General features: G+C 45.7%; 1 protein-coding gene across 6 annotated transcripts in view; it reads left to right on the plus strand.

The window, feature by feature from the left end:
• Positions 1-26,605, plus strand: part of DOCK8 (dedicator of cytokinesis 8) — a 216,811-nt gene that overhangs the window by 131,686 nt on the left and 58,520 nt on the right. For all 6 annotated transcript variants that reach the window (XM_064290563.1, XM_064290562.1, XM_064290567.1 and 3 more), the window contains 10 exons: positions 236-337; positions 3,184-3,279; positions 4,840-5,074; positions 6,736-6,900; positions 7,926-8,095; positions 11,592-11,687; positions 15,383-15,478; positions 20,320-20,469; positions 23,287-23,400; positions 24,410-24,565. In XM_064290563.1, the coding sequence (XP_064146633.1) occupies positions 236-337; positions 3,184-3,279; positions 4,840-5,074; positions 6,736-6,900; positions 7,926-8,095; positions 11,592-11,687; positions 15,383-15,478; positions 20,320-20,469; positions 23,287-23,400; positions 24,410-24,565 (1,380 nt within the window). The remainder of the gene's footprint in view (positions 1-235; positions 338-3,183; positions 3,280-4,839; positions 5,075-6,735; positions 6,901-7,925; positions 8,096-11,591; positions 11,688-15,382; positions 15,479-20,319; positions 20,470-23,286; positions 23,401-24,409; positions 24,566-26,605) is intronic.

Consider the following 26,605-nt stretch of genomic DNA (forward strand, 5'->3'; position numbering starts at 1 on the left):
CACACAGATGTTGACTCTCGAGAAAAGCGCTACCTCCTTGGCTTTGCAAACCCTCCACCTCAGGAGCGCTCAGGGGATTTAAAATGCAAAGAACTTGACAGAAATGACGGCCTGAAAGAGCCATGGTCAATATCTAGTCATCGTTTAGTTGCATTTGATTCTTGTGAGCGGGATAAATTGCCAGAGTCACGCGCTGTGATCAACGCCGCTTCCGTGTTTACGTCCTCTGTTGCAGTGGCTGCCAATGCTCTTAAATGAACGTCTGCAGATGGGATCCTTCTGTCTCCCCGTCGCCTTGGAGAAGCTGCCGCCCAACTACTCCATGCATTCTGCAGAGGTAACCACCTTCCCAGACCCACACGTCCTCACCTTAAACACGACCCAGGATGCTCGTCTTGTTTTCGGAGCAGTAAGCTGTCAGGACACAACATTTTCTGAGGACACATTGGACTGATAAAACCCAAACCCAACCAAACCTGTTGCTGTCGAGTCAGCTCCAACTCATGAAGACCCTAAGTGTTACAGAGTGTAACTGCTCCACGGGGTTCTCGGTGACTGACTTTTCGGAAGCAGATTGCCAGGCCTGGTGCCACCGGATGGGTTCCAGCCACCAACCTTTAGATTACATTAAAAAAACAAACCTGTTGCCTTGAATCGATTCTGACTCAGAAAGACCCTATAGAACAGGGTAGAGCCGCCCCATAGGGTTTCCAAGAAACGGCTGGTGGATTCCAACTGCCGACCTTTTGGTTAACAGCCCGAGCTCTTAACCATTGCGCCGTCAGGGCTCCTTTAGGTTACTAATCAAGTGCAAACATTTGCACCGCTCAGGACACACTCATTGGTCTGATAGGACAGGAGGAGTAACTGGTCGAGAAACCTCCTTCATGTGTTGTTATTGTTAGTTGCTGTCAAGTCGGCTCTGAATTACAGAGATCCCATATGCAACAGAATGAAACACTGCCCGGTCCTGTGCCATCTTCATGTTCGTTGGTATGCTCAATTCCATTGTTGCAGCCACTGTTTATTTTAAATGCCTTCCAACCTAGGGGGCTCATCTTCCAGCACTGTATCAGATAATATTCTGTTGTGATCCGTGAGATATTCAATGGCTGGTTTTTGGAAATAGATCACATGTCCTTTCTTCCTAGTCTTAGTCTGGAAGCTCTGCTGAAACCTGTTCAGCATCATAGCAACACGCAAGCCTCCACTGACAGACGGGTTGTGGCTATGCATGAGGTGCATCGGCTGGGAATCGAACCCAGGTCTACCCCATGGAAGGCGAGTGTTCTACCACTGACCCACCACTGCCCGCATGCTAATTTCCTAGAACTCCCAATCACCTTCTTAATGTTTGGAACAGACCTATGTTTTGAAGATAGGCATACCTGGATCCAAAATCCACATTCTGCCACTCACTAGCTGTGTGACAATGAGTAAGTTGCTTGCCTTCTCTGAGTCTCAAAGATGAAACTGAACCCATATCTGCCTGTAAGGTTGCTGTGAGCATTGAGTAAGATAATGTCTGTCAAGCAACAAAGTCAATGAAGTAAATATTAGCTCTTTTTTCCTACTTGCCTTAGGCTATCTTCATAGATACACCCCCAGCCTCTTGAAATATCCTTTAGACCTACGCTGCCCAGTGTGGCTACTGAGCATTTGACCGTGGCCAGTCCAAACTGAGATGCATTGTACGTACAAAATACGCATCAAGTTTCAAAGACTTAGAAAAAAGAATGCAAAATAGCTCAATCGTGTTTTTTGATTACACGTTGAAATTATCGTCTTTGGGCTATATACGGTTAAACAAAATGTATTATTAGAATTATTTTCGTATGTTCCTTTTCATTTTTTTTTAATGTGGCTACTGGAAAATTTTAACTTTTGCATCTATGGCTGACATATTTCTAATGACAGCGCTGCATTGGATCTTAGATGGCAAACTCGGGCTTCCCTGGGAGCCAGACGGGTAATGTAAGTAAGAGCCAGTCCTGGTGGAAATTGTCCCCACTGGAGGCTGCCTGCCGGTTCGAAGGCCACAGCTGCACCTCCACTGGATTCAAGGCCACTGTTTTCATATCTTCCACCTTTTAAACAAAGTTAGAGAAGCAGTCTTTTATGTGAAATTTCCTGACTTGCAAATATTGGCAACAAATTCAAAAAAAGTTTCCAACACTCTGTGGCCCGGATCGAGCCAGTGGGCCCCAGGTTGTCACTTTCTTTGCCTTAGATGGTTCTCAGGGCCCCCACGCCATGTACACACCGACCATTGGAGATACAGCCTGGTTCCTTAAAACTGAAATGGACACAAAACCCCACATGGGTGGCAGCATCAGCCGAGGCCCTCCTTACTCCACACTGCACAGTGGCTCTGGAGGAAGACAATTCTGATGGGACTTGAAGGCAAGAAATGATCTCTGAGAGGGCAGTGGTGGGCCCATGGGAGAACACTCACCTTCCATGTGGGAGCCCTGGATTCAATTCTCATCCACCGCACCTCCTGGGCAGCTACCACCCACCTGTCAGCGGAGGCCTGTGTGTTGCTATGATGCTGAACAAGTTTAGGTGGAGCTTCCAGACTAAGATAGACTAGGAAGAAAGGCCTGGTGATCTACTTTCAAAAATCAGCCCACGAAAATCTTATGGCTCACAACAGTCCAATCCTCAACTCGTCACGGGGGTAGTGCAGGACCAGGCAGTGTTTCATTCCATTGTGGGTGGGGTCATCATGCATTGAGGGCGTTTTAACCGGCTTGCCAAAGTAAAAAGACTAGTTCAGTGCAGGATTGAACTTGAACCCAGCTCCTGACTCCAAGGTCTTTATTTTAGGGGGTGGTGTTTATGTTTGTAAGGAGCTCCTAGGTAGTGCAAACAGTTAACATGCTCAGCTGCTAACCCAAAGGTTGGAGGTTCAAGTCCACCGACAGGCACCTTGAAAGAAAGGCCTGGCAATCTGCTTCTGAAAAAAAGCAGCCATTGAAAACCCCATGGAGCACAGTTCTGTTCTGACACAAGGGTTGCCATGAGTTGGAGTCTGGCACACATGCGGTCACCAAGGCACCTGGTTGGTTTATATTTGTGTAGCCTTGACATTTGCAGTCACTGCCTTCACTCTGCTTATTAGTAATCAGAAAAGGAGACTGAATGGCTAATCTTTTGTTTGTTTGTTTTTCTCTAACACAGAAAATCCCTTTACAGAATCCTCCCGTCAAGTGGGCTGAAGGACATAAGGGAGTATTTAATATTGAAGTGCAAGCTGTTTCTTCCGTTCACACCCAGGTAAAAAACTTCAAGGTCAACTTGCAATCAGACCAGAAGGCTGGTGATGAAGGTAGGGGCGGCAGCGGGGAGACCTTCCAGGGACAAGCCAAGAAGAGGCAAAAATGAAAACCTCTGTATATGGATTTAAAATCATGAAAAGAACCTTCAGTTCTTAGTGGGCACTTACAAGACTTTTCGGGTTCTATCTGTGGTTTAAATAGAAAGACCCGACAAAAATGTCAAGCCCCAGAATGAAGGAAGCCAGTAGCTACCCTGTTGAAACATTTGTCTGCTGCTGTCTCCTTGCCGGTCGTAATTCTGCCATTTGACCAGCCTTTTTCATTTCTTATAGCTCCACGTTCCTTCCTTTTCCTGTCGCTGTCTGAGTTTTGCATCTGCTTAGACCCCTTTATTTTCTGTTTAAACCTGAAAAAAAATTATTGTGGTAAAATATATATACCAAAACATTTGCCATTTCAACATTTTTTACACATATAATTCAGTGACATTAATTACATTCACCATGTTTTGTGACCGTCACCACTATCCATTTCCAAATTTTTCCATCACCCCAAACAGAAGCTCAGTGCCCCCTAAGCAATAACTCCCCATGCCTCTTCCTCCAAGCCCCTGGTCACCACTAATAAACTTTGGTCTCTATACATATCTGCCAAATTCTAGATATTTCATGTAAGTAAAACCAAAAAAACCAAACCCATTACCACCAAGCCGATTCCGACTCATAGCGACCCTATAGGACAGAGTAGAACTGTCCCATAGATTCCAAAGAGCGCCTGGTGGATTTGAACTGTTGACCTTTTGGTTAGGAGCCACTGCTCTTAACCGCCACACCACCAGGGTTTCCTCATATAAGTAGGATCATATAATACTTGTCCTTTTGTGACTGACTTATTTTGCTCAGCAATTTGTTTTCAGGGTACTTCCATGCTGCAGCATGGATCAGGACTTCATTTCTCTTTATGGCTGAGCAATATTGCATTGCATGGAGGCAGCACATTTTGCTTACCCGTTCACCTGTTGACAGATACTTGGGTTTTCTCCACCTGTTGGCTATTCTGAGTAGAGTGGCAGTGAGCATTGGTGTACAAGTATTGTTTGCATCCCTGCTTTCAGTTCTTTTGGGTATCTGCCTAGGATTGGGATTGCTGGGTCATATGGCAGTTTTTTGTTCATTTTTAAATAATATTAATTTTGTTTCTGGTGGAACTGTACAAAGCAAAACATGCACCCAGTCAACGATTTGAGCACATACCGTCCAGCAACATCCTATGGCAGTTCTTGACCCCTTTCTGGACAGTGTGTATCTGCTGTGCTGGCCTCTGCTTGCAGATCATGTCAGAGCTGAAATGTTGCTCTCTTTGGTTCATGACCATGGAGAGGTCATAGCCTGTGCACAGCAATGTTCATGAACTTGGTCTGAAGCATCTTGTCATAGAGCTCCTGGCCTGGAACACTGGTTAAAAGGCTCCGCCTAGGAAGAGCTATCTGGCTCTGCTTCTGAGTCCACTGGGGAACGTGGGTGGGATGAGACCACATGGTCTGCTTGTCCCTCCCCAGGACAACCACCTGGAGAAGTTCTTCACCCTCTGCCACTCCCTGGAGAGCCAGGTGACCTTCCCGCTGCGCGTGCTGGACCAGAAGATCAGCGAGGGCGCACTGGAGCACGAGCTGAAGCTTAGCATCATCTGCCTCAACTCCTCCCGCCTGGAGCCGCTGGTGCTCTTCCTGCACCTGGTGCTTGACAAGCTCTTCCAGCTGTCGGTGCAGCCCATGGTCATCGCAGGCCAGACAGGTGGGCGCCTGCAGCTAGGCTAGGGCCAGGGAGGCATGCCTGCGGCCAGGCTTGGGCCAGGGAGGTGCCTGGTCCTGGGAGGAGGCCTTGCTCTGTCTGTGAAACAGGATTTCCCAGCAACCCAGGGAGCAGGGGCAATGTCATCTTCCCTTCTACTGGTGATGTGAGTTCCAGGGGAAGCCAAGCCCAGGTGCATTGTTCTGTGACTCTCTGGATTTTAAAAATAAATGAATAAACGAATGAATGAACAAACGAACAAACAAATGTTAAAGCAGGGTTCCTAAGACTATTGTGGAGGCCCTGGGTGGTAGAAACCTTTAATGCACTTGGCTTCTACCACAAAGGTTAGAGGTTTGAGTCCACCCAGATGAGCCTTGGAAGAAAGGCCTGGGGATCTACTTCCAAAAGATCAGCCATTGAGAACCCCATGGGGCACAGTTCTTCTGTGATGCTCGGGGTTACCAGGGGCTGGAGTCGATGATAGCGACTGGTGGGAAGGTGACAGTATTTTTTTTTAATAAACTTTATTGAATGACTAGAGGCAGCCTTTCAAATCCCATTCCTGGTAATTTATGGACTTGTTTATTTCCCCTCTATTTTTGTTTTCTTGACCAACAAGCAAATTAAACATTTTAAAAGACTAAGACAGACCATGATCAATGGAGAGGAATCAGCTCTCGGAGTTCAAATTCAGCATGGTCACTCTTTTTTATTTATTGAGATAATTTACATGCCATATAATTCAGTATTTTAGTTATATAGTATTTAATGTGTGGGTTTTCATATATTCACAAGGTTGTACAACTATCACAATATAAAATGTTATATTTCTTTGTTGGCCAAGAAAACAGAAATATCTCAGAAGTAAAATAAATGCATAGATTGCTAAGAACATGATTTGAAAGACTTCCTTAGTGATTTAATCAAGGTTATTTTTTAAAATACCATAATTTTAAGAAGCCTATTTTAATGTTTCTTTAACTTTTTTAACATCCAGGGAATCTCAAAAAATGGAACTAATTCCCGAACATTTTCATCTCCCCCAAAAAAGAAACCCCATACTCATTAGCAGTCACTCACCTACTTTCTGTCTTATAGTGGAATCACCAGGCCTTTCTTCTGAGGCACGTCTGGGTGGACTCGAACCACCAACCCTTTCTTTACCAGCGGAGAGCATTAACTGTTTGCACTATCCAGGGTCTCCATGGAATATGGGTGTGGGCGGGGGGAGGATCTGAGGCTGACTGCGTGACATGAGTGTGGGGGCGGGGCCCTGAGGCTGACCGCATGGGCTGAGCCACGTGGGGGTTTCAGTCCCAGGGAGGAAGGTTTCCTCTTCATCTGCCAGGTGCCATTGCATCCTGGGATGCATCTTTTGTGGCTCCACAGGTGAGATGTCCTATGTTGTAGGCTGGAGTCCCTGGTGATGCAAATGGTTAACATGCTTGGCTGCTAATTGAAAGGTTGGAAAAGGTTGGAGGCTCGAGTCCACTCAGAGGCATCTCAGAAGAATGGCTTGGCAGTCTGCTTTCAAAAAACCAGCTACTGAAAACCCTGTGGAGCACAGTTGAACTCTGATACACGTGGGGTTGCTGTGAGTCAGGATCAACTCAACGGCAACTGATTTTAATGGGGCCGCCACCCTTCTCTTGGTTCCTCAGCCAACTTCTCCCAGTTTGCCTTCGAGTCCGTGGTAGCCATTGTCAACAGTCTCCACAACAGCAAGGACCTGAGCAAGGACCAGCACGGGCGGAACTGCTTGCTCGCCTCCTACGTCCACTACGTCTTCCGCCTCCCAGAGCTGCACAGGGATGTGCCCAAGTCAGGTGGGTTGCCGGAGGTGAGAGTCAGGAGGGGAGGGTGCCCCCACTCCTCACCCTGGCCATGAACTTCAAAATAGAATTTAAAAAAACCTCAAGTCAAAGTGTCCTTTTTCAGAATAACAAAAAACTGACATGAGTGCTGAAAGTAAAAGTTTCTTTCTAGATTTTTCTCTCTCACTTTCTTCCTCCCTTTTTTGCACTTTAAGCACTTACTTTGCCCCCTTAAGAATCCCTCACTGGTCTTTACCCAGTTTTTTTTTTAACCAACCACACCTTCCACCCCACATCGAGGTATTTTTGTAAGCTCACTATGCTAATTTTTTTACAGCAACATGTAAAGGGAAGGGGAGCTTACGGGAAATACCTCGAAGGGGCTGGGGGGAGGGCACAGTTGGCAAAAAAAGGGGCATTATTTGCATTAAAATACAGTAATAGCCTCTGCCTTTGAACGAGACATGTGTTTCCAGTTCACCACAGTCCTCACCACTCCCTAATGCCTCACACCCTAAACGTAACCTCGCTGGCTCCCCTAGGCATTTGATAATAAGACCCTAATTCCAAGGCCTGTATAAATAAAAAAAAAAAATGTTTTTAAAGCTATTGCCGTCGAATCCATTCCGACTCATAGCGACCCTATAGGAAGAATAGAGCTGCCCCATAGGGTTTCCAAGGAGTGGCTGGTGGATTTGAACTGGCGACCTTTTGGTTAGCAGCCGAGCTCTTAGCCACTGTGCCACCAGGGCTCCAAGGCCTGTCTAAAAACAAAACAAACCCATTGGCTGTCGAGTAGATTCTGACTCATAGCTACCCTATAGGGCAGAGTAGAAATGTCCCATAGAGTTTCCAAGGAGCACCTGGTGGGTTTGAACTGCCAACCTTTTGGTTAGCAGACATAGCACTTAACCACTATACCACCAGGGTTTCCAAGGCCTGTCAAGTAGGTATTTATTCCACCATCTACCCAGTCCCTCTCCACGTAAGTGACCCTGGTCCCTGTCTGTTGCCATTCTTTCCCTGGTGGCATGCAGGCGGCCTCACTCCTGTCCCTGATCCTCGTTACCACACTTACGGACGCACTTCTGCCGCCGTTGTGAGTTCGAAGCTGCTACAGGCCCGGGTGATGAGTAGCAGCAACCCGGACCTCGCGGGGGCACACTCTGCAGCGGACGAGGAAGTAAAGAGCATCATGTCGGCAAAGGTAGGGAGACGTCAAACCCCAATGGCCACACAGGCTGTATTATGTTTTGTTAAAACGTGGGGAAACAACACAAAATCAACCTTCACTGAAGGACCCTAGCCAGAGGAAGGCTGTTCTGTGCTGTTTTGCCCACTGCTTTGGTAAAATGCTTCCGTACCCAGCTTCAGCAGCTCTGAAGTTCTTCTCTTTTGAGCTGAAGCTGCAGAGGCAAGACTGGCACTTGAGGGTCTTTTCAGAGTTAGTAAACTCTGGTGGGAGCCTGGTGGCACAGTGGTCCAGTGCTTGGCTGCTAACCGAAAGGTCAGTGGTTCAAACCCACCAGCCTCTCCATGGGAGAAAGCTACTTCTGTAAAGATTAGAGCCTTGGAAACCCTATGGGGCAGTTCTTCTCTGCCTTATAGGATCACTGTGAGTCAGAATCGACTTGATGGCAACAGGTAGCTGGTTTAGCCACACTGAGTCAATAAATACCATGAATTTTATTTTCAAGGGAAAAAAAATTTTTTTCACTTTTTTGGATGCCTAGGGAGGTTGTTTTTTGTCTTGTCATTTTTGTTTTAATACCTGCTTCGAAAACCCTGGTGGTGTAGTGGTTAAGAGTTACGGCTGCCAACTGAAAGGTCAGCTGTTCAAGTCCGCCAGACACTCCTTGGAAACCCTAGGGGGCAGTTCTACTCTGTCCTTTGGGGTTGCTATGAGTCAGAATTGGCAATGGGTTTGGGTTTTTTTGTTTTTTTTTTAGTTTTTGTACACTCATTAACATCCATAGATTGATGATCCCCTATAATAACCCCAAGGAGTAAACCCAAAATTTTGTAAACAAATTACAACTGAGATTCTGAGAGGGTTGGTGATTTGCAGTATACATTTTTTTTCCTTATGTGAATTCGTTTTTTTCTTGATAAACTTTTTATTTTAGAAACGTTCTAGATTTACGGAGTTATTGCAAAGATAGTCTAGGACTTCTTGTACACCTCACCTCCAGTTTCCTGTTGATAACATCTTACATTAGAAGGCTACGTTTGTCATTAATGAACAATATTACGGCATTGTCACTAACTGGTGTTTATACATCACGCGGATTTCCTTGGCTTCCCCATCTTGGCCTTTTTCTGCCCTGGGACCCCATCCAAGACCCCAGGTTATCTTTAATCAGTATGTCCACTTGGTCTCTCTCCTCTTTAGTGTGGGTGACAGTTTCTCAGACCTTCCCTGTTTTTTGGGTTTTTTTGACTTTGACACTTTTGAGGAGTATTGGTCAGTATTTTGTAGAATGTCCCTCAACTGGAATTTTAAAAAAAATAATAATTTTGTGATGTAAGTCACATATCATAAAATTCACCCTTTTATTGTGTACAATTCAATGATTTTCTGCATATTCACCGAACTACTTTTTAAAATTTTCTTTCTAGTTATCTTCGGCCTCCTGGTGGTGGAAGCTTTTGGAGAAATATCATTTCCCCCTGCTTAAGATAAATCAAAACCTCTAGGCTTAGATAGTTCGTCCTTACAAACGCCACCTACGTGGGTCAGTGGGGAATGAGAAAAGGGATCCCCAGACCAGGGTTCGGGCCTTGGCTCCAACACCCCGCCTGCCCGCTGTGGGCTGTGGTTTTCCTCACCTTTGCAGAGGTTTGGAGCCCTGGTTGGACTTAGGAATTATCTATGGATCTTTTTAAATGACTGTATCTTTTTAAATTACACCTTTAAATAAAACTGTCACTATTCTACTGTTTGTTATTTTCAGCAGTCAACCCAGTGGTGTGCTGACACTGCCTCGTACCCATTTAGGAGAGGCGATTGCTAAGTTTTCAGGAATTTTTTGAGCCACTTGTTGGACACAGACATGACTAAAACTATAAAACTTAAAATTTAAAAAACTATATTAAAAACAAAGGTAATCCTTCATGATGTCTGCAACTCTAAATTGTTCAAAAAATACATTTTGTGTGTATTTAAAAAAAAAACAAAACTGTTGCAGTCAGGTTGATTCCGACTCAGTGGCAGCCCTGTGTGTTAGAGTAAAACTGTGCTCTTCAGGATTTTCTTGACTGTAATCTTTACAGAAGCAGATTGCCAGGCCTGTCTTCCACAGCCTCTGGGTGGGTTCGAACCGCAAACCTTTCGGTTGGTAGTTGTGTGCAAACTGCTTATGCCATCTATACTTAAACACACACAGACATCTTTCAAGTGGTTTTTTAAAATATGTTTATATACATACATACACAGAGAGAGAGAGAAGGAAGCAGAGAAACAATCACGGCAAAATGTTAACGATCGCTAGACCTGGGTGAAGGGTTTATGATTGCTTCTTGTGCGGAGTATTGCAATTTGTGGGTTTGAAATTTTTCAAAATAAAAAGTTGGTTTAAAAACACAACATTCATTGAAAAAACAAAAAAGGTAATCTGAGTGCAGTGTGGTATCCTGGGTTGTTAGATCCTGGAACATAAAAAGGACATTAGTGGACGAGCTGGTGAAATCTGAAAAAAAGTCTGGGATTTGGTTAATAAACTACATGTACCAGTGTTCATGTCTTAGTTTTGACAAATGTACCACAGTCACGTAAGATACTAACATTGGGGGAAACTGTGAAGGGTATACAAGAATCTCTGGGCTAAGCTTTGTCATTTTTCTGTAAATCCAAAATTATCGCCAAATTAAAAGTTTATTTCAAAAAGGTAATAAATACTCAACCTCAACCTTCCCTAATTATTTTCTACATGCTACTGTTATCTATGTTCTTGAGGCTGTTTATGCCTATTGTATCCATGTGGTAAAAATACCGTATAATTTATTCTTCTGCATTCAATGACATCATGTTGGAAGCTTGGAACCGGCCACGATGGAAGCATTTACACCACGGAGATTGGCAAATTAATCCCCCACCGCAGCAGTTAAAATTTGCCAGTACGCTACTAATTCAACCTTATATTTAAGGCTCCTTTATTTATTTTTTTTTTTTAAGCAACACCAATTTCTGATTCCAACTCTGATGGACAGCCTTGATCTTTATGATTTATTTTAATAAAAACGAGAATATTAAATTCCTATGTGAATTGGGTTAACAATTTTGTAATTATTTTGTAGCAAGGGGTGGGAATTTTGTCCAAGCAAAAGAATAGAGCGTGACAGTACCTTCCAAAGTCTGCGTGTGTTTAGGAGACTGAGTACGGTACCATATTTTACCACAGAGAGGCGCTGTTTCCACACATTTTTTTTCTCCCTTGTTTTCCAGTAAAGTCACAGAATCTTAGAATGCTTAAGGAATGATTCATTACTCCTTGATTCTAAGCAACTTTGTAACTATACAACACATCAAACTGTTAATGGCGATTATCTACCCAAAAAATTTTTATATTTATCTACGAGAGTTGTTTTCCCTTTGTAGCCAGATAAAATAAGAGATATATTACAAATTAATTCTGAGGTTCTGATGCCCAGGCTGTGGGGTGCCACTGTTGGTTGACTGTTCAGTTGTGGTTTATGTATTTCAGATTGCTGATCGCAACTGCAACCGGGTGTCATACTACAGCTCTGGCAACAACGATGTCCCGAATTCGACCTCCGCCCCGAGGCCAGCCAACAAAAAGGTACTGTGCTAGACAGCACGAGGATAATCTCAGGACGAGAGAAGGTTATGAAAATGATCAAAAACACTCACCATCCGAGTGCTCTCCCGCCTCGCTCCCCAGCGTCCTAACACACGCTTGTACACACACTCGCACACCCCCGTGTGCACATACCTGTACATGCATGTACACATACCCACACACGTATACACACTTTTGCAGCCCTCTTCCTTGCCCCCATTGTTTGACCATCTATCGGGGCCACGGTGGTTCAGTGCTAGAATTCTCACCTAACGTGGGAGACCTGGGTTCAGTTCCCGGCCAATACGCCTCATGCACAGCCACCGCCCATCTGTCATTGGAGGCTCGGGTGTTGCTATGATGCTGAACAGGCAGCAGAGCTTCCAGGCTAAGGCTGACCAGGAAGAAAGGCCTGGTGATCTACTTCTGAAAATCACCAGTGAAAACCCTGTGGATCACAGCGATCTGACCTGCAGCCAATCACGGGGATGGCCCGGGACCAGGCAGCGTTGCAGCACTTCATTCCCTCGTGCGTGGAGTCACCATGAGTAGGGGGCCAACTCCACGGCAGCAAACACCTGCCTGTTTCCTCAGTGGTTCTCCAACTTTACCATGGCTCAGAAGCACCTGGGTGCTTGTTAGAACCGATTGCGGGGTCGGGGGCCGCCCTGGTGTTTCTGATTCAGGTCTGAGCGGGGCCAAATAATTTGCATTTCTCAAAAATTCCCACCTGGTGTATGGTCCGGAGGGCCGCACTTGCAGAATCACTGCATTAGCGTCTTCCTTTAGCAGACGGTGATCTCGGGGATAGTTCATCCTTGACCAAAGTGAATGGCAGCAATTAGCTATCATTCGTTTCTGTGGTTCCTAACATAATACAGAACGCTTCCTCGTTATTCTCTATAGTCAGCCTTAGCTTTGAGTTCAGAATCTTTACAAGCTGTTAAGCTGCTTACCAAGGCTCGTTAATTAAAACGTCCAAATCATAGTCATGGCCTGTGTGGTCTAAAACTAGTGGAGTTCTAGTAGACCCCAACTCCTGGCAACCCCACGTGTGTCAGAGTAAAATCACGCTCTGTGGGGGTTTCAGTGACTGACTTTTCAGCAGTAGATTGCCAGGCCTTTCTTCTGAGGTACCCCTGGGTAGACTTGAACCTCCCACCTTTCAGTTAGCAGCTGAATGTGTTAACTGTTTGCTCCCCCCCGGGCTCCTGTGTGTTTAAGGGATGAGGGGAAAAAAAGCTGTCATCTCGAGTTTTCTCCCCGCCAGGCACCCAGAAGTCTTGCCATTATAGTAGCAGCATAAGTTAAGGCCTTGAGTGTCTTTCAAGACTCCTATTAAAATGCCCCTGAGTGGCATAAGTGGTTACGTGCTTAACTAGTAACTGAAAGGTTGACAGTTCGAACCCACCCAGAGGCACCTCAGAAGAAAGGCCCGGTGGTCTACTTCCAAATGATCACAGCCATGAAAACGCTACGAAGCACAGTTCTGCTCTGACACATATGGGGCCACCAGGAGTTGGAATCCACTCAAGGACAACTGGTTTTTATTAAAATGCAAAGATGTTAATCAGGAAAGATGAATGCAGGAAGCCATTTGCAGCCACTAACACCACAGGGAAATTTGCCTATTAAGCAGGCACGGAGGGACTGAGCCTCAGGAGGGCTCACTTCTACTGAATGAGGGAAAGTTCTAGCACGGGAGGCCCAGCTGGGGCCAGGTGCTGCAGACTGTAATGGTCCAGGCACTGCGTATGTCTGGTGAGAGATCCCAGGAATTAACTGGAAAAGCAGAGGTGAACAAAGATGTGGCTAGGTGCTAAAAATAAATGTCTCCCTTATTCTAAAGCTTAGCATCAGGCTGACACAGCCCCTTTGCAGTGATCGGTTCCAAGCACCATTTTCTTCCTTAAAAACCTTCCTTTGCCCACAGCCTGACTTCATTAAGGCATCGTCTAATTTCTCTCGGGAACATTCGTGTTTGTTTTTGCAATTGCTTTGTTCTGACCTGAAAGGGCCGGCAGAGTCACTTCATTTCAGAGGGATGTTTAGCCGGTGATTTTCCTTCATCGCTCAGCAGACGGGGTTTTGCTGCATGGCTATTTTATGTAACCTCTGGAGCGAAGTATTGTAATGATGCCACCCCGAAGCAGCACAAATTCCTTTAAGAAGCGCTTATCCTTCCTAATCTCTGCTTGCCGTAAGACTCCGCAGACAGACTGACCTACTTTCCAGAGATTGCCCCGGAAGCTGGTGTGCCCTTCTTTCCTGCAGTGGGAATGGGGTGGAGCCGAGGTACACCATGTAAACAGACAACAATGGGAGCTTAAATCTCAGCCCCACGCCTCCCCTAGGCCGGAGAGCCTCGTAAGACTCACAACAGCTAGTATTGTGTGATCGTGAATCAAGATGAGAAGGTTTGATGAGCCTGACCCAATGGCAAGAGACCTACTGAGGGGCTAAAACACACATTCTCCATCAACATCACTCACCAGCTGGCAGTATAAATTGATAGGCCGCCCAGACATCTGCACACGGGTTTTCCATTTGTCTCCTTTTGGTTTAGCTAAGTTGCTCTCTAGGAGCCCTACTGGCACAGAGGTTTAAGTGCTCGGCTGCTAACCAAAAGGTCGGCAGTTCAAATCCACCAGTAGCTCCATGGGAGAAAGATGTGACAGTCTGCTTCCATAAAGATTACAGCCTTGGAAACCCTATGGGGCAGTTCTACTCTGTCCTTAAAGTATCGCTATGAGTCAAAATCAACTCCACGCCAACAAGTTTGGTTTTTATGAAGTAGTTCTCAGATTTTAATGTACATCTTGTTGTTGGGTGCCGTCAAGTCATTTTTTGACTCATAGCGACCCCATGTGACAGAGTAGAACTGCCCCATAGGATTTTCTAGGCCAGAATCTTTATGGGAGCAAATCACCAGGTCTCTCTTCCTTGGAGTCGCTGGGTTGGTTTGAACCACCAACTTTTTGATTAGCAGCCAAGTGCTTAACCATTGTGTCACCAGGGCTCCTTTTTAATGTACATAAACCAAAACTGAAAAACTAAACCCATTGCCATCAAGTCGACTCCAGCTCATAGTAACCCTATAGGATAGAGTAGAACTGCCCCAGAGGCTTTCCAAGCAGTGGCTGGTAGATTCAAACTTCTGGCCTCTTGGTTAGCAGCCCAGCTCTTAACCACTGTGTCACCAGGGCGCCAGTGCACATAAGAGTGAGCAAGTTGGGTTGCATCCATACTGGACGTCGTGGGTCATTTAAGGTATTGTCATGGGCAACCTTTGCCATGAGCAATTTTTGCTTTAGGTGTTGACTTTAAAGCTTCCACGTAAGATGCAACTTCAGAACACCATGGTGTTTAAGTAGCTTTAGCTTTCTCACCCACTGAGCAGTAAATAATGAGGTTATCTATCGTTATTCTAGGTTTCGTGGGGGTTAAAAGAAAACACAAACCAGTTGCCGTTGAGTCACCTCCGACACATGGCGACCCCATGTGTGTCAGGGAAGAATTGCACTCCATAGGGTTTCCAATGGTTGGATTTTCAGAAGTAGACTGCCAGTAAGCGTGTTAACCGTTTACATAAACCAGGAGCTCCCAACAAGCTGATAGAGTTGGTAAAAAGAAAGGGGGCGTTGGTGACCCAGAGCACTTGTGGCCACTGACTGGTCTTTGTGGTTTTCCTTCAGCATTTCCATGAGGAGCTGGCTCTGCAGATGGTGGTCAGCACTGGGATGGTGAGGGAAAACGTCTTCAAGTACGCCTGGTTCTTCTTTGAGCTTCTGGTGAGACCCTTGCATGTTTATACCCGTGCTCAGTGTGGAGTGAAAAGCGCATTGTCAAGAAAGGCAGTGAAGTTCCCTGGTTCAGAAACACTTTGTCTGAGAGACCTGGACTCGTTTCTTGAATCTAACACTGTGACCCCTCATCCGTCTTTCACCAAGTCTTACTGATGTTATCTTTAAAATCCATGTCCAACCTGTCACCTCTCACTGTCTTTGCCACTTCCCACCTGGCCAAGCCGCCATCTTGTCTCTTGTGCCTCTTGCTATCACCTCCTCTTTCCCTAACTGCACCCATTCTTGCCCCTCCCCATTCATTCTGCACGGGGCAGCCAGTATAAACAAACCATGTCACCACCCCTAGCACTCTTCTTCAGTGGGTACCGAGTGATGAACAATTTTCAGAAATAACGTAGTAGTGATATTTGCACAATACGGTGAATACAATTAATGTCGCTGAATCGTACACTTAAAAATGGTTAAAATGACAAAGTTCTTATATGAAACTTACCACAATAAAGTTAAAATTAAAAAAATAATAATAATGGTTTCCAGCAGACTGGGAAAAAAACACAAATTTTCACAGTGGCCTAAAAAGCCCTTGTGTGATTCTGTCACTTCCCTCCGTCTCCAGCCTCGTCCCCTGCTGTCTTTCTCCTTATTCCACCACGTTGTCCCCCTTTTGGTTCTTTGAGGGTGCCAAGGGCTTTTCAGCCTCAAGGCCTTTTTCGGATTCCCCACCCTTCACTTCCCTGTCTTAGTCACCTACGGCTGCTATAACAGAAATATCACAAGTGGGTGGCTTTAACAAACAAATTTATTTTCTCACAGTTCAGGAAGCAGATGGGCATATCTTTCTCCCATGGAGCAGCTGGTGGGTTCAAAACCCCCGACCTTTTGGTTAGCGGCCGAGCGCTTTAACCACTGCACCAACAGGGCTCCTGGATGGCTTTAACAAACAGAAATTTATTTTCTCAGAGGTTAGGAGGCTAGAAGTCCAAATTCAGGGTGCCAGCTCTAGAGGTAGACTCTCTCTCTGTTGGCTCTGGGGGAAGGAAGGTCCTCATTCCTTGCTGATCTGTGTGGTGTGGCATCTCTCTTCGGCCATCTCTGCTTGCTCTCTTGCTCGTTCAATCTCTTTGATATCTCAAAAGAGATTGACTTAGACACACCCTACACTAATACTCTCATTAACATAACAAAGAAAACCCATTCCCAAATGGGATTCTAACCCCCGGTATACCCATATCATTGCTGTCAAGTCAATTCCGACTCATAGTGACCCTATAGGACAGAGTAGAACTGCCCCCATAGAGTTTCCAAGGAGCACCTGGTGGATTCGAACTGCTGACCTTTTGGTTAGCAGCTGTAGCTACCACAGGTATAGGGGCTAGGATTTATAACACATTTTCGGGGGACATGATTCAATCCATAGCAGGCAGGGATGAGGGCTGTGAGGATGGATAATACCCCAGCCTTTCTATTCTCCGCCCACTGATCCTTGCTGGTGCCTCCCATTGGCCAATCCCAACCAGAGCCAGAAGGCAAGGGGCCTGGTGATACAGCCCATAGATCAGCTTCTCAGGGCTCAGTGCTGGACAGAGAAGGCAAGAATTCCATCTGAGGGATGGGTGGTGCCAAGCGAGAAGTATCAGCTAGACCCTCGCGAGGAAATTGATGTCAGACAGGGCCTGCAGTGTTCCTCTTTATTCATGGATATCTGCCTTAGTGATGGTAGAGAAGTTATTTAAAAACCAAGACAGCTTTTTCCCAAGAAACTTGAAGAGAAAGAAACCACAGCCTCCTGGGCTTGGCCAACAACCTGGACAACTTCACACCCTTCTGTGGTGGGGTTGCCCAAGTGCTAATGAGCCACCACTGTGGCTGGAGAGCTGTGGAACTAGTCCCTGGCGAATCTCACACTTGCTAATGAATGAACCCCTCTGCTTCTTGAAACTCCTGAGCCAGCCTTCCGGGACCCAGAGCTAAATGGGTGACCTGATTTACTTATTCAAGTTCAACACCAATGGGTCCTTTAGAGGCACCCCTACTTTGAATGAGCCACGAAGGCCAATATAGGGGGAAGTGTTTTCTTCCCTCGTTCCACTCCCTCCACCTCCCAAATAATGGGCCAAACATTCGCTAATATTTCTACTGGGTGTTCTTCCCTGGGACCCAGAGGATACAGTAGCTGGCAAGTTGCTGCCAGTCTGGAAAGAGGCCATCTGTTAGAAGTACGCTATTGTGAGAATTATTTATTTGGTCGTAGGATGGCCAACTCAGCAGGCAGGAGCCGAAAACAGCAGTGTGTTCTAAAAGCCAGCAGAGACTTGGGATTGGGGTAGCCCAGGACAAAGAGGCCTTGTCTTCTCAGGTCCTTTGTTAGGAGTGAAGGGAGAGAGACACTTGAGTCAGAAAAAAATGGGGTTTGGTTCTCGCCACCGGATCAGGTCTGTCCATCAAATTTGTGTGGCTCTCTGGGGTAGGGATGGATCCGAGTGTCGTACAAGTGGAACTCCAGAGTCTTCACCTGGCCTTCAGAATTGTTGTTCTCAAGTCCTCTGCAAGCCAGTCCTGGCACTGTCTTCAAATGAGAAACACAGAAAGCCTGTCTCTCTCTCTCCTTCTGTTCTTGGTTTAGCTTTTCCTTATTTTTTCTCTCTGGCTCGTTGCTCATGAAAATTGCCAGTCGCACATTCTGAGAACCAGAAATCTGCTGTCAGTGTGCAGGAGTTCTTCCCTCAGTGCCCTTGCGAGTGGAAGGCGGGCTTCTCACATGACTGTCTTCTCCTCTCCTCCTCCAGCCCTGACCTTGGTGTCACCTTCAGGCAAATGTGGTGGTTCCATTTCCAGAACCGTTTCTTCCTTGTTTGTTTTTTTAAACTTTGTGGTAAAAATACGTATACGCCAAAACGTTCACCAGCGCAATGACTTCCACATTTACAATTCAGTGACATTAATTACATTTGTCAGGCTGTGCCTTATCTTGATCCTTTTCCAAAAATATTCCACTACCACTCACATGCACTCTATGCCCCCATACAAAAACCCCTCCTTTCCCCCTCCCTCCTGCCCCTGGGAGCCACTAATAACCTTTGGTTTCTATTTGCTTCTTTCTTGTAAGTGTGCTCATATAGTATTCGTCCTTTTGCAACTGACTTATTTTGCTCAGCACGATGTCTTCGTCCGTGTGGTGGCACACAGAACCACTTCTTTATGTGGGGATTCTCTGGTCAGCCTGGACATGCTTAGGAAAATAGCCTCAGAGATAGGCACCCAGCCACAAGGAACTTACAATCTTGCCCACCAGATGGTTCCTTAAAGCTCTAAGCAACTTTCAACACAGACAAGACTCGACCTCTGACTGTGTCAAAGTGGACTGTGTTGGCCCACAAATACCCTGGCCCCAAAAAGCAGCCTAAAAACCAAGCATGTTCATGATTTAAAACTGTATGCTAGGCATGAAAGGAGCCCTGGTAGTGCCGTGGTTAAGCACTCGGATGCTAACCAAAATGTTGGTTGTTGGAACCTACCAGCCTCCACGGGAGAAAGATGTGGCAGTCTCCTTCTATAAAGATTACAGCCTTGGGAACCCTATGGGGCAGTTCTACTCTGTCCTGTAGGGTCACTGTGAGTTGGACTCGACTCTACAGCAATGGGTTTTGTTTTGGGTTTTGGCTAGGCTTGAGCTGATATTGCATTGGTCATAATACAAGCAGTCACCAGTTGATACTTGGGTTTTTATTTTAAAAAAGAAAACAATCACTACAATTTAGTTTTAAAGAACTTGTCTTAATTTGTGAATGCTCCTATAATAGAAATACCACAGGTGAGTGGCTATAAAGAACAGAACTCCATTTTCTTATGGTTCTGGAAGCTAGAAGTCCAAATCAGGGTCTCAGCTGTGTTGATTCCTTTCTTGTTGGTAGCCCAGGTGTTCATTGTTTCCTTGGCTTGTGGCTGAGCCTCCCATGGCCTCTGTCTTCCCCTGTGTGTGCTTGCTTCTCTGTGTCCACCCTGCTCTTTTTTTTTTTTTTTTTTAACTCAGAAGTGATTAGGTTTATGACTACTCAGGTATGGCCTCCTTAATGTTAACATCGGATCGCATTATGGAACATAATTACATTATGTTACATTATATTTACAGGTATAGGAGTTAGGATTCCAACACATATTCCAACATAATTTCCCCTAGATCCAACATAATTTCCCCTAGACGCAATGTTCTAAATAGTCTAGCTTTCTAGCTAGCCAACAAAACCCTGCCCCAAAGAGAATACACCTGAAATGTACAGAAGCAGAAAATAACACTATTACAAACTGTAGAATTTTTTTCTGGAGAAGCTGTGCTCCAGATTTCAACTTGGCTCTCCAGATAGGAGGAACATGTACCCCTTCTTCTCTTGACTACAGTTTTAAGGACAGAAAGGGCTTCAGTCCACGTGAGCCACAGTCCATAGTGTTTCGCTTTCTGAGCTTTGGCAGAGGGATGCCTGGGTGGGTGTGGAGCTGGCGAGGTCTGTCTTCCTGGACCTAGAGAGAATGGGTGTCTGCTGACACTGGAGCTAAAGTATTAAGCTCCTTGGCTTTGTCGGCAGCAAGAAGGGAGTCCCCTGTGTTGGGGTCAAGGAGAGGATGGACACCCTCCCCCCTTCTGCCACCATGGTAACCACTCGTGTGTCAGGAGCACGTTGATCACTAAGCCTGCTTGGGCAGCCACCAGCACAGATCCAGTGTCAGAAAGGCCATTGTTAATGAGCTTTCCTTCAAGCCTGTGCCCCACTGCCGCGCCGTGCAGGCTGGTCACCGATTTCCTTGTTGACGTCCCTCACCCCCTCCTCTAGGTGAAAAGCATGGCCCAGTATGTACACAACACAGACAAACGGGACAGTTTTCGGAGGACCCGCTTTTCCGACCGCTTCAAAGATGACATAACAACTATTGTCAACGTGGTCACCTCGGAGATTGCGGCGCTCTTAGTAAAACCCCAGAAGGTACCTGTGGGCTTTACGCTCTGCTTTCTAAACGTTTCACCCTGAGCACTTGTTACTCTCACAATCAGAGGGAAATGAGCACTATTTTAAAACAGTGATTAGAAGGTAACTCTCGGTGATAACTAAATACAGTGTGTTACATTGGATTAGAAGGGGGGGGCTACAAAGGAATTATAATGTACCCTATAGTTTGAATTATAGTATAAAGGCAGGTAGGGAAGAGACTGTTCTCATTCTAAGGAAACACACCCTGAAATGCTGAGAGGTAAATGGGCATGATAGTTGCAGCCTACTTGAAAATGATTCAGAAAAAAACTAATTCATAGATACATATTTAAAAAAAAAAAGTTGCCATTGAGTTGAGTCTGATTGATGGTGAGACCCTGTGTGTCAGAGAACTATACCCCATAAGGTTTTCAATGGCTGATTTTTTTTTTAAGTAGATTGCCAGGCCTTTCTTCCAAGGCACTTCTGGGTGGATTTGAACATCCAACCTTTGGGTTAACAGCCAAGTTAACCATCTGTACCACCCAGGGACTGGACTTCTTATATATATATATATATAAAAAAAATTTATATATATATATATAAAAAGAATGATATAAAGCAAATGTAGTGAGGTGTCAAGTACTGCTGAATCTGGTTCAAAGGCATATTGGAGTTTTTTGTACTGTTCTTGCTTTTTTTTTATGTAAGTTTGAAACTGTTTCAAAATAAAAAGTTAAAAAATATGTAAAATGTAACAAAACAAAATTTTAAAAGGTAACTATGACATTTTAGGCAGCAGTGTTTATTATGAATTTTATCATTATTTAGAATTTACAAGGTACCCAGAGAGGACATTGGTGATTCAGTGGTAGAATTCTCACCTTCCATGAGGAGACCAAGGTTTGATTCCCGGCCAGTGTACCTCATATGCAGCTATCACCTGTCTGTCAGTGGAGGCATGTGTGTTGCTAGGATGCCAAACACGTTTCGGTGGAGCTTCCAGGCTAAGACAGACAAGGAAGAAAGGCCTGGTGATCCAGGTCCAAAAGTCAGCCAACAGAAACCATGTGGATCACAACAGTCCTATCCAAAACCAATCACGGAGATGGCACAGAACCCAGAAGATTTTCGTTCCATTGTGCTTGGGGTCACCATGAGTTGGGGGCTGGCTTGATGGCAGCCCACAACAGCAGTATACAATACCAAGTGCTTGGGAGATGATTTCCATTTGGTTATCTCCCCTGGCAAAGCTTCAGTTAGAGCAAGAATGGCATCACCATTTCTGCAGGTATGAAAAATGAGGCACAGTGAGGTTGATCCATTTTCCAAAAGCCACACAGCCAGCAGCAAAGCCAAGACTGGAGATTCCAAGCTCAGAATTCCCAACTGCCTATGCAGACAACCCAGGAGAAGTGGCCCGCGTGGCCGATGCTGAGAGCAGAGGACCTGCCTCCCACTGGTGCTGTGAAGCCTCTCCCCCAGGCCTCTGTCCCTCCCCATGGCTGGCCAGCTGAGCCTGAATTTTGCAAATTGCACATCATAACAAAGATGAAAACATTTTCAAGTCATGTTTTCAATAGCGTCAGAGGAAACTGATTTATCATTCTGAGAATCAGGGACATAAACCTGAAAAGGTGAATCCCCAGGTGCTCAAATGTGCCATAAAAGCCCTCATAAATATGAGCACTGAGAAGTAATGATAAAAGAAACAGTTATCTCTGGCCTGATCTGTGCCAAGAGTTCACTCTGCCGTGTACGCCCTTGACCTCTTACTCTGGGAATGTTGCCTAATTGGAGGAAAAAAATCTTTAGGTAAAAACTGATTCTCTCATCCTGATTGGATTTTCTGCAACAATCGTTATAAATGAAGAATCTGGTGGCTACTACATTTTAAGAGTTTTACAAAAACAATCCTTACCAGAATTAAATTACGGTAGTCCTATGAAGAACTGTCAGGCAGCCTTTAAAAACTGGTTGTGAAGACGTTTCAAAAATGCAGGAAAGTGTTCATAACCAAAGGTTGAATAAAATTCAGGACCTGACACTGCATATAGAAGGGAGACGGATCACATATATGTAGAATATGCATGCAGAAAAAATGCGGGCAGAAATATGCATGTGGGGGGAAAAAAACTACTGGAAGGAAATGTACCTAAATATTAACAGTAGACAAGGAATTATTTGATTCAACCCAACACTATGGCATTAGTTAAGGGCTGAATTGAGGGCAGTGGTGGTTCAGTGATAGAATTCTCCCCTTCCATGCAGGAGACCTGGGTTTGAAGCCCTGCCAAGGCACCTTATGTGCGGCCACCACCCATCTGTCCGTGGAGGCTTGTGTGTTGCTATGATGCTGAACCAGTTTCAGCGGAGCTTCCGGATGAAGACAGACTAGGAAGAAAGGCCTGGTGATCACCATCCAAAAACCAGCCAGTGAAAGCCCTATGGATCACAATGGTCTGACCCAAAACTGAACATGGGGATCACATGGGACTGGGTGCTGTTTTGTTCTGTTTACATGGTGTTGCCATGAGTCGGGGGCCAACTCCACAGCAGCTAACAGCAAGGGCTAAATTATATTTGCTACACTTTTGCAGAGGGAGAAACTGACAGAAAGGTTACCTGCTTGAAACTAATTTGCTCTGTAAGCCTTCATCTAAAACACAATAAAAAAGAAAGGGTACCTGATTTGCCCAGTGTCGCCCGGTGGGACGGTGGCTAAATAATAGGGCCTCCTTCTCCCACCTTGCCCACCAGGGATCAGGGAGTCCATATCCTGGGTTTTACCACAAAATGATTCAGGTGTCTGTCTGTCGGCTTGTTTTTAAGGAAAATGACCAGGCGGAAAAGATCAACATCAGCCTGGCTTTCTTCTTGTACGACCTCCTCTCCCTCATGGACCGGGGCTTCGTGTTCAACCTCGTCAGGCATTACTGCAATCAGGTGGGTGTGCTTCCGAGGGCGCCATTTTGTCCCTTCTCATCTGCTGTAGGAGCCCTGGGGGTACAGTGCTGCTAACCCAAAGGTTGGCAGTTTGAATCCACCAGCTGCTCCTTGGAAACCCCATGGGGCAGTTCTACTCTGTCCTATAGGGTCGGTATGAGTCGGAATTGATTCAGTGGCAACAGGTTTGGTTTTCATCTGCTGTAATGCTCCTCGCTGTGGTGAGCTGTCTTTTCCTGTTGTTGTCGTTGCTGCTGTTGTGTGCCGTCCAGTCAGTTCCGACTCATGTTGATCCTATAGGACAGGGTAGAACTTCACCATAGGCTTTCCAAGGCTGTAATCTTTACCGAAGGAGCCTGGTGGCGTAGTGGTTAAAGTGGTCAGCTGCTAACTGAAAGGTCGGCAGTTCCAACCCACCAGCCAATCCACAAGACAAAGATGTGGCTGTCTGCTTTTGTAAAGATTAACAACAACAAAAAACCCGCTGCTGCCAAGTCAATTCCAACTCATAATGACCCTATAGGGTTTCCTAGGCTGTAATCTTTGTGGAAGCAGACAGCCACATCGTTCTCCCAAGGAGCAGCTGGTGGGTTCGAACCTCTGACCTTTCAGTTAGCAGCTGGGTACTTAATCACTGCACCACCAGGGCTCCTAAAGCCATCTTACTTAGGGTAAAACTAGGTCCTTTCCTCCATAGCATGTTACCCTGAAGACGTCCCCCACGTTCAAGTGGAACACGGGTTTGCTGTGGCATTATAGACTTGGCGATGGGAGGGGTCAGGCAGGAACCCTCATTTTGGGCAGCACTAGGCTGGAAGCATCAAAGGGGACAGCAATGGGTGGAAACTCTCTGCAAGGCAGTTTACAATCTGTTGCACTGCACTGTCCCAATCATTTTTATTAAAGTGACTGCCTTCATCTGGGGAGAAAAAGAATTTTTGTGCCCTTCAACCACAATCCCATTCACCTGATAGTAAATGCGGCTTTCCCTTCTCCGCTGTGTCCCCAGCTGTCGGCCAAGCTCAATAACCTTCCGACGCTCATTTCCATGCGGCTGGAATTCCTGCGAGTCCTCTGCAGCCACGAGCATTACCTCAACCTGAACCTCTTCTTCATGAGCGCTGACACTGCACCAGCATCGCCCTGCCCCTCTATATCTTCCCAGGTAACCAGTTAACAGAAAGAATTCCTCAAGCTGCTTTACTTAACTAGCTTAGTTTAGTTCATTCATTTTCTATAAAGGTTGCTAGTGTGTAACAACCCAGCGGCACTCAGACCCAAAGTTGGCCGCATCTCCAAGAGACCGAAGAAAGACTCTGGAACCAGGGATGATGACATATGGTTTATTCGGGGAGCTTACTTACAGGACACTGGGTCCAGGGCGGTGGCTGGACCAGGTGAGCGCTCCACAACCGCCTAGCAGGGGACACAAGCTTATATACCATTCCAGCTGGGACTAAGGCTCATTTGTTTTTCTTCCCAAGTCCTTGGGCAGCCAGCGTTTCCAGGGACTTCGTGTCCAGGCCCAGATGTTTTTCTTCTTGTCGCTAAGGCATTCCTCAGCCTTGGCCCCTGGCCCAGTCATGCCACTCCCAGCCTTGTACCTTAGCCCGAGTCCATCCCGAGTTCATCCCCAGCATGCTTTGGGGAAGAGCAAAGCTGACTCCATCAGGAGGGAATGCATATAGCTGAATAGCACCACCCTGCAGTTGTTCTTACCAATTAGAAGAAAACTCAAGCTATTCACACCAGATCAGTTGATCCAGATATAGACAAGACCAGATCCTGAGGTTGCCCCATCTTAACTCATCCTTTATAAGCTAAGCAATGCTTCCTTCCAAGGACCACGGGCCCCGCTGAGGCCTATAGAACGAAGAACCCTCAAGCACTATGAACATTTAGAAATGCGTCAAAAAGTCACCTGTTTTCCTTGTTGTTGTTGTTAGTTGCTGTAAAGTCGGCTCTGACTCATGGTGACCCCCCATGTACAACAGAATGAAACATTGCCCAGTCCTGTACCATCTTCACGATTGTCAGTGTGTCCGAGTCCATTGCTGTGGCCACAAGGGGGTTCATCTTCCAGCACCGTACGGGACAACATTCTGTTGTGATCCATATGGTTTTCATTGGCTAATTTTCAGAAGTAGATTGCCAGGACTTTCTTCCTTCTCTGTCTTAGTCCAGAAGCTCTATTGAAACCTGTCCACCATGGGTGACCTTGCTGGTATTTGAAATACTGGTGGTGTAGCTTCCAGTATCACAGCGACACACAAGCCACCACAGTGCAACACACTGACAGACAGGTGTGGCGATTTTCCTTAGTTCTGCCGTCAATCGTTTCTCTACATTAGCTTGACAGCTTCTTTGCCTAGATCCCAGTACCATAAAATTTATGAAAATGTGGGTTACTTCATGTTGATTCCAAACTAATCTAGCAGCGCTTTTTAACATGGATATTATGTCATTGAACTACCCTAGAGCTCCCTGTTGACACTGTTACAGACCAGAGTTCAGTATAAAATCGGTCTGTCTTGGATCATATTCCAGATACTTTAGTTCTTGAAGCACTAAGAAGATCGCATTATGTTAATCAAATGGCCTGTTGTATAACCTGTTGCTACTGAGTCGATTTTGACTCATAGCGACCCTATAGGACAGAGCAGAACTGCCCCGTAGAGTTTCTGAGGCCGTTTTGTAAAGGGTCAGCAAAAAAGAGGGAGACCCTCAGCAAGATGGACTGACATAGTGGCTGCAGCAATGGGCTCAATCATAGCAACAATTGTGAGGATGGTGCAGGACCGGGCAGTGTTTCGTTCTGTTGTGCATGGGGTCGCTATGAGTCAGACCCAACTCAATGGCACTTAATGACAACAATCTTTTCGGAAGCAGACTGCCAAGACTTTCTCCTGAGGAGCCACTGGTGCGTTTGAACCACCAACCTTTCAGTTATCAGCAGTCCTTAACCACTGTGCCCCCAGGTCTCATTTGCCTGTTGTATAGAGAATGTATTCCTACCAAGTCTTTTTCTTGACAAGCTAAGGAAAGTAGCACTTGTATGAATATTTAGAAGCAAGGCTTTGATGAAGGTGGCCAATCTGTTTGTAGAGAAGTAGCACTTGTATGAATATTTAGAAGCAAGGCTTTGATGAAAGTGGCCAATCTGTTTGTAGAGTAGTTTTTCCCAAGTTAGCTTCCCTAAATTCCA

Source organism: Loxodonta africana, chromosome 9 (assembly GCF_030014295.1).
Source record: "Loxodonta africana isolate mLoxAfr1 chromosome 9, mLoxAfr1.hap2, whole genome shotgun sequence".
NCBI classification, from domain to species: Eukaryota; Metazoa; Chordata; class Mammalia; order Proboscidea; family Elephantidae; genus Loxodonta; species Loxodonta africana.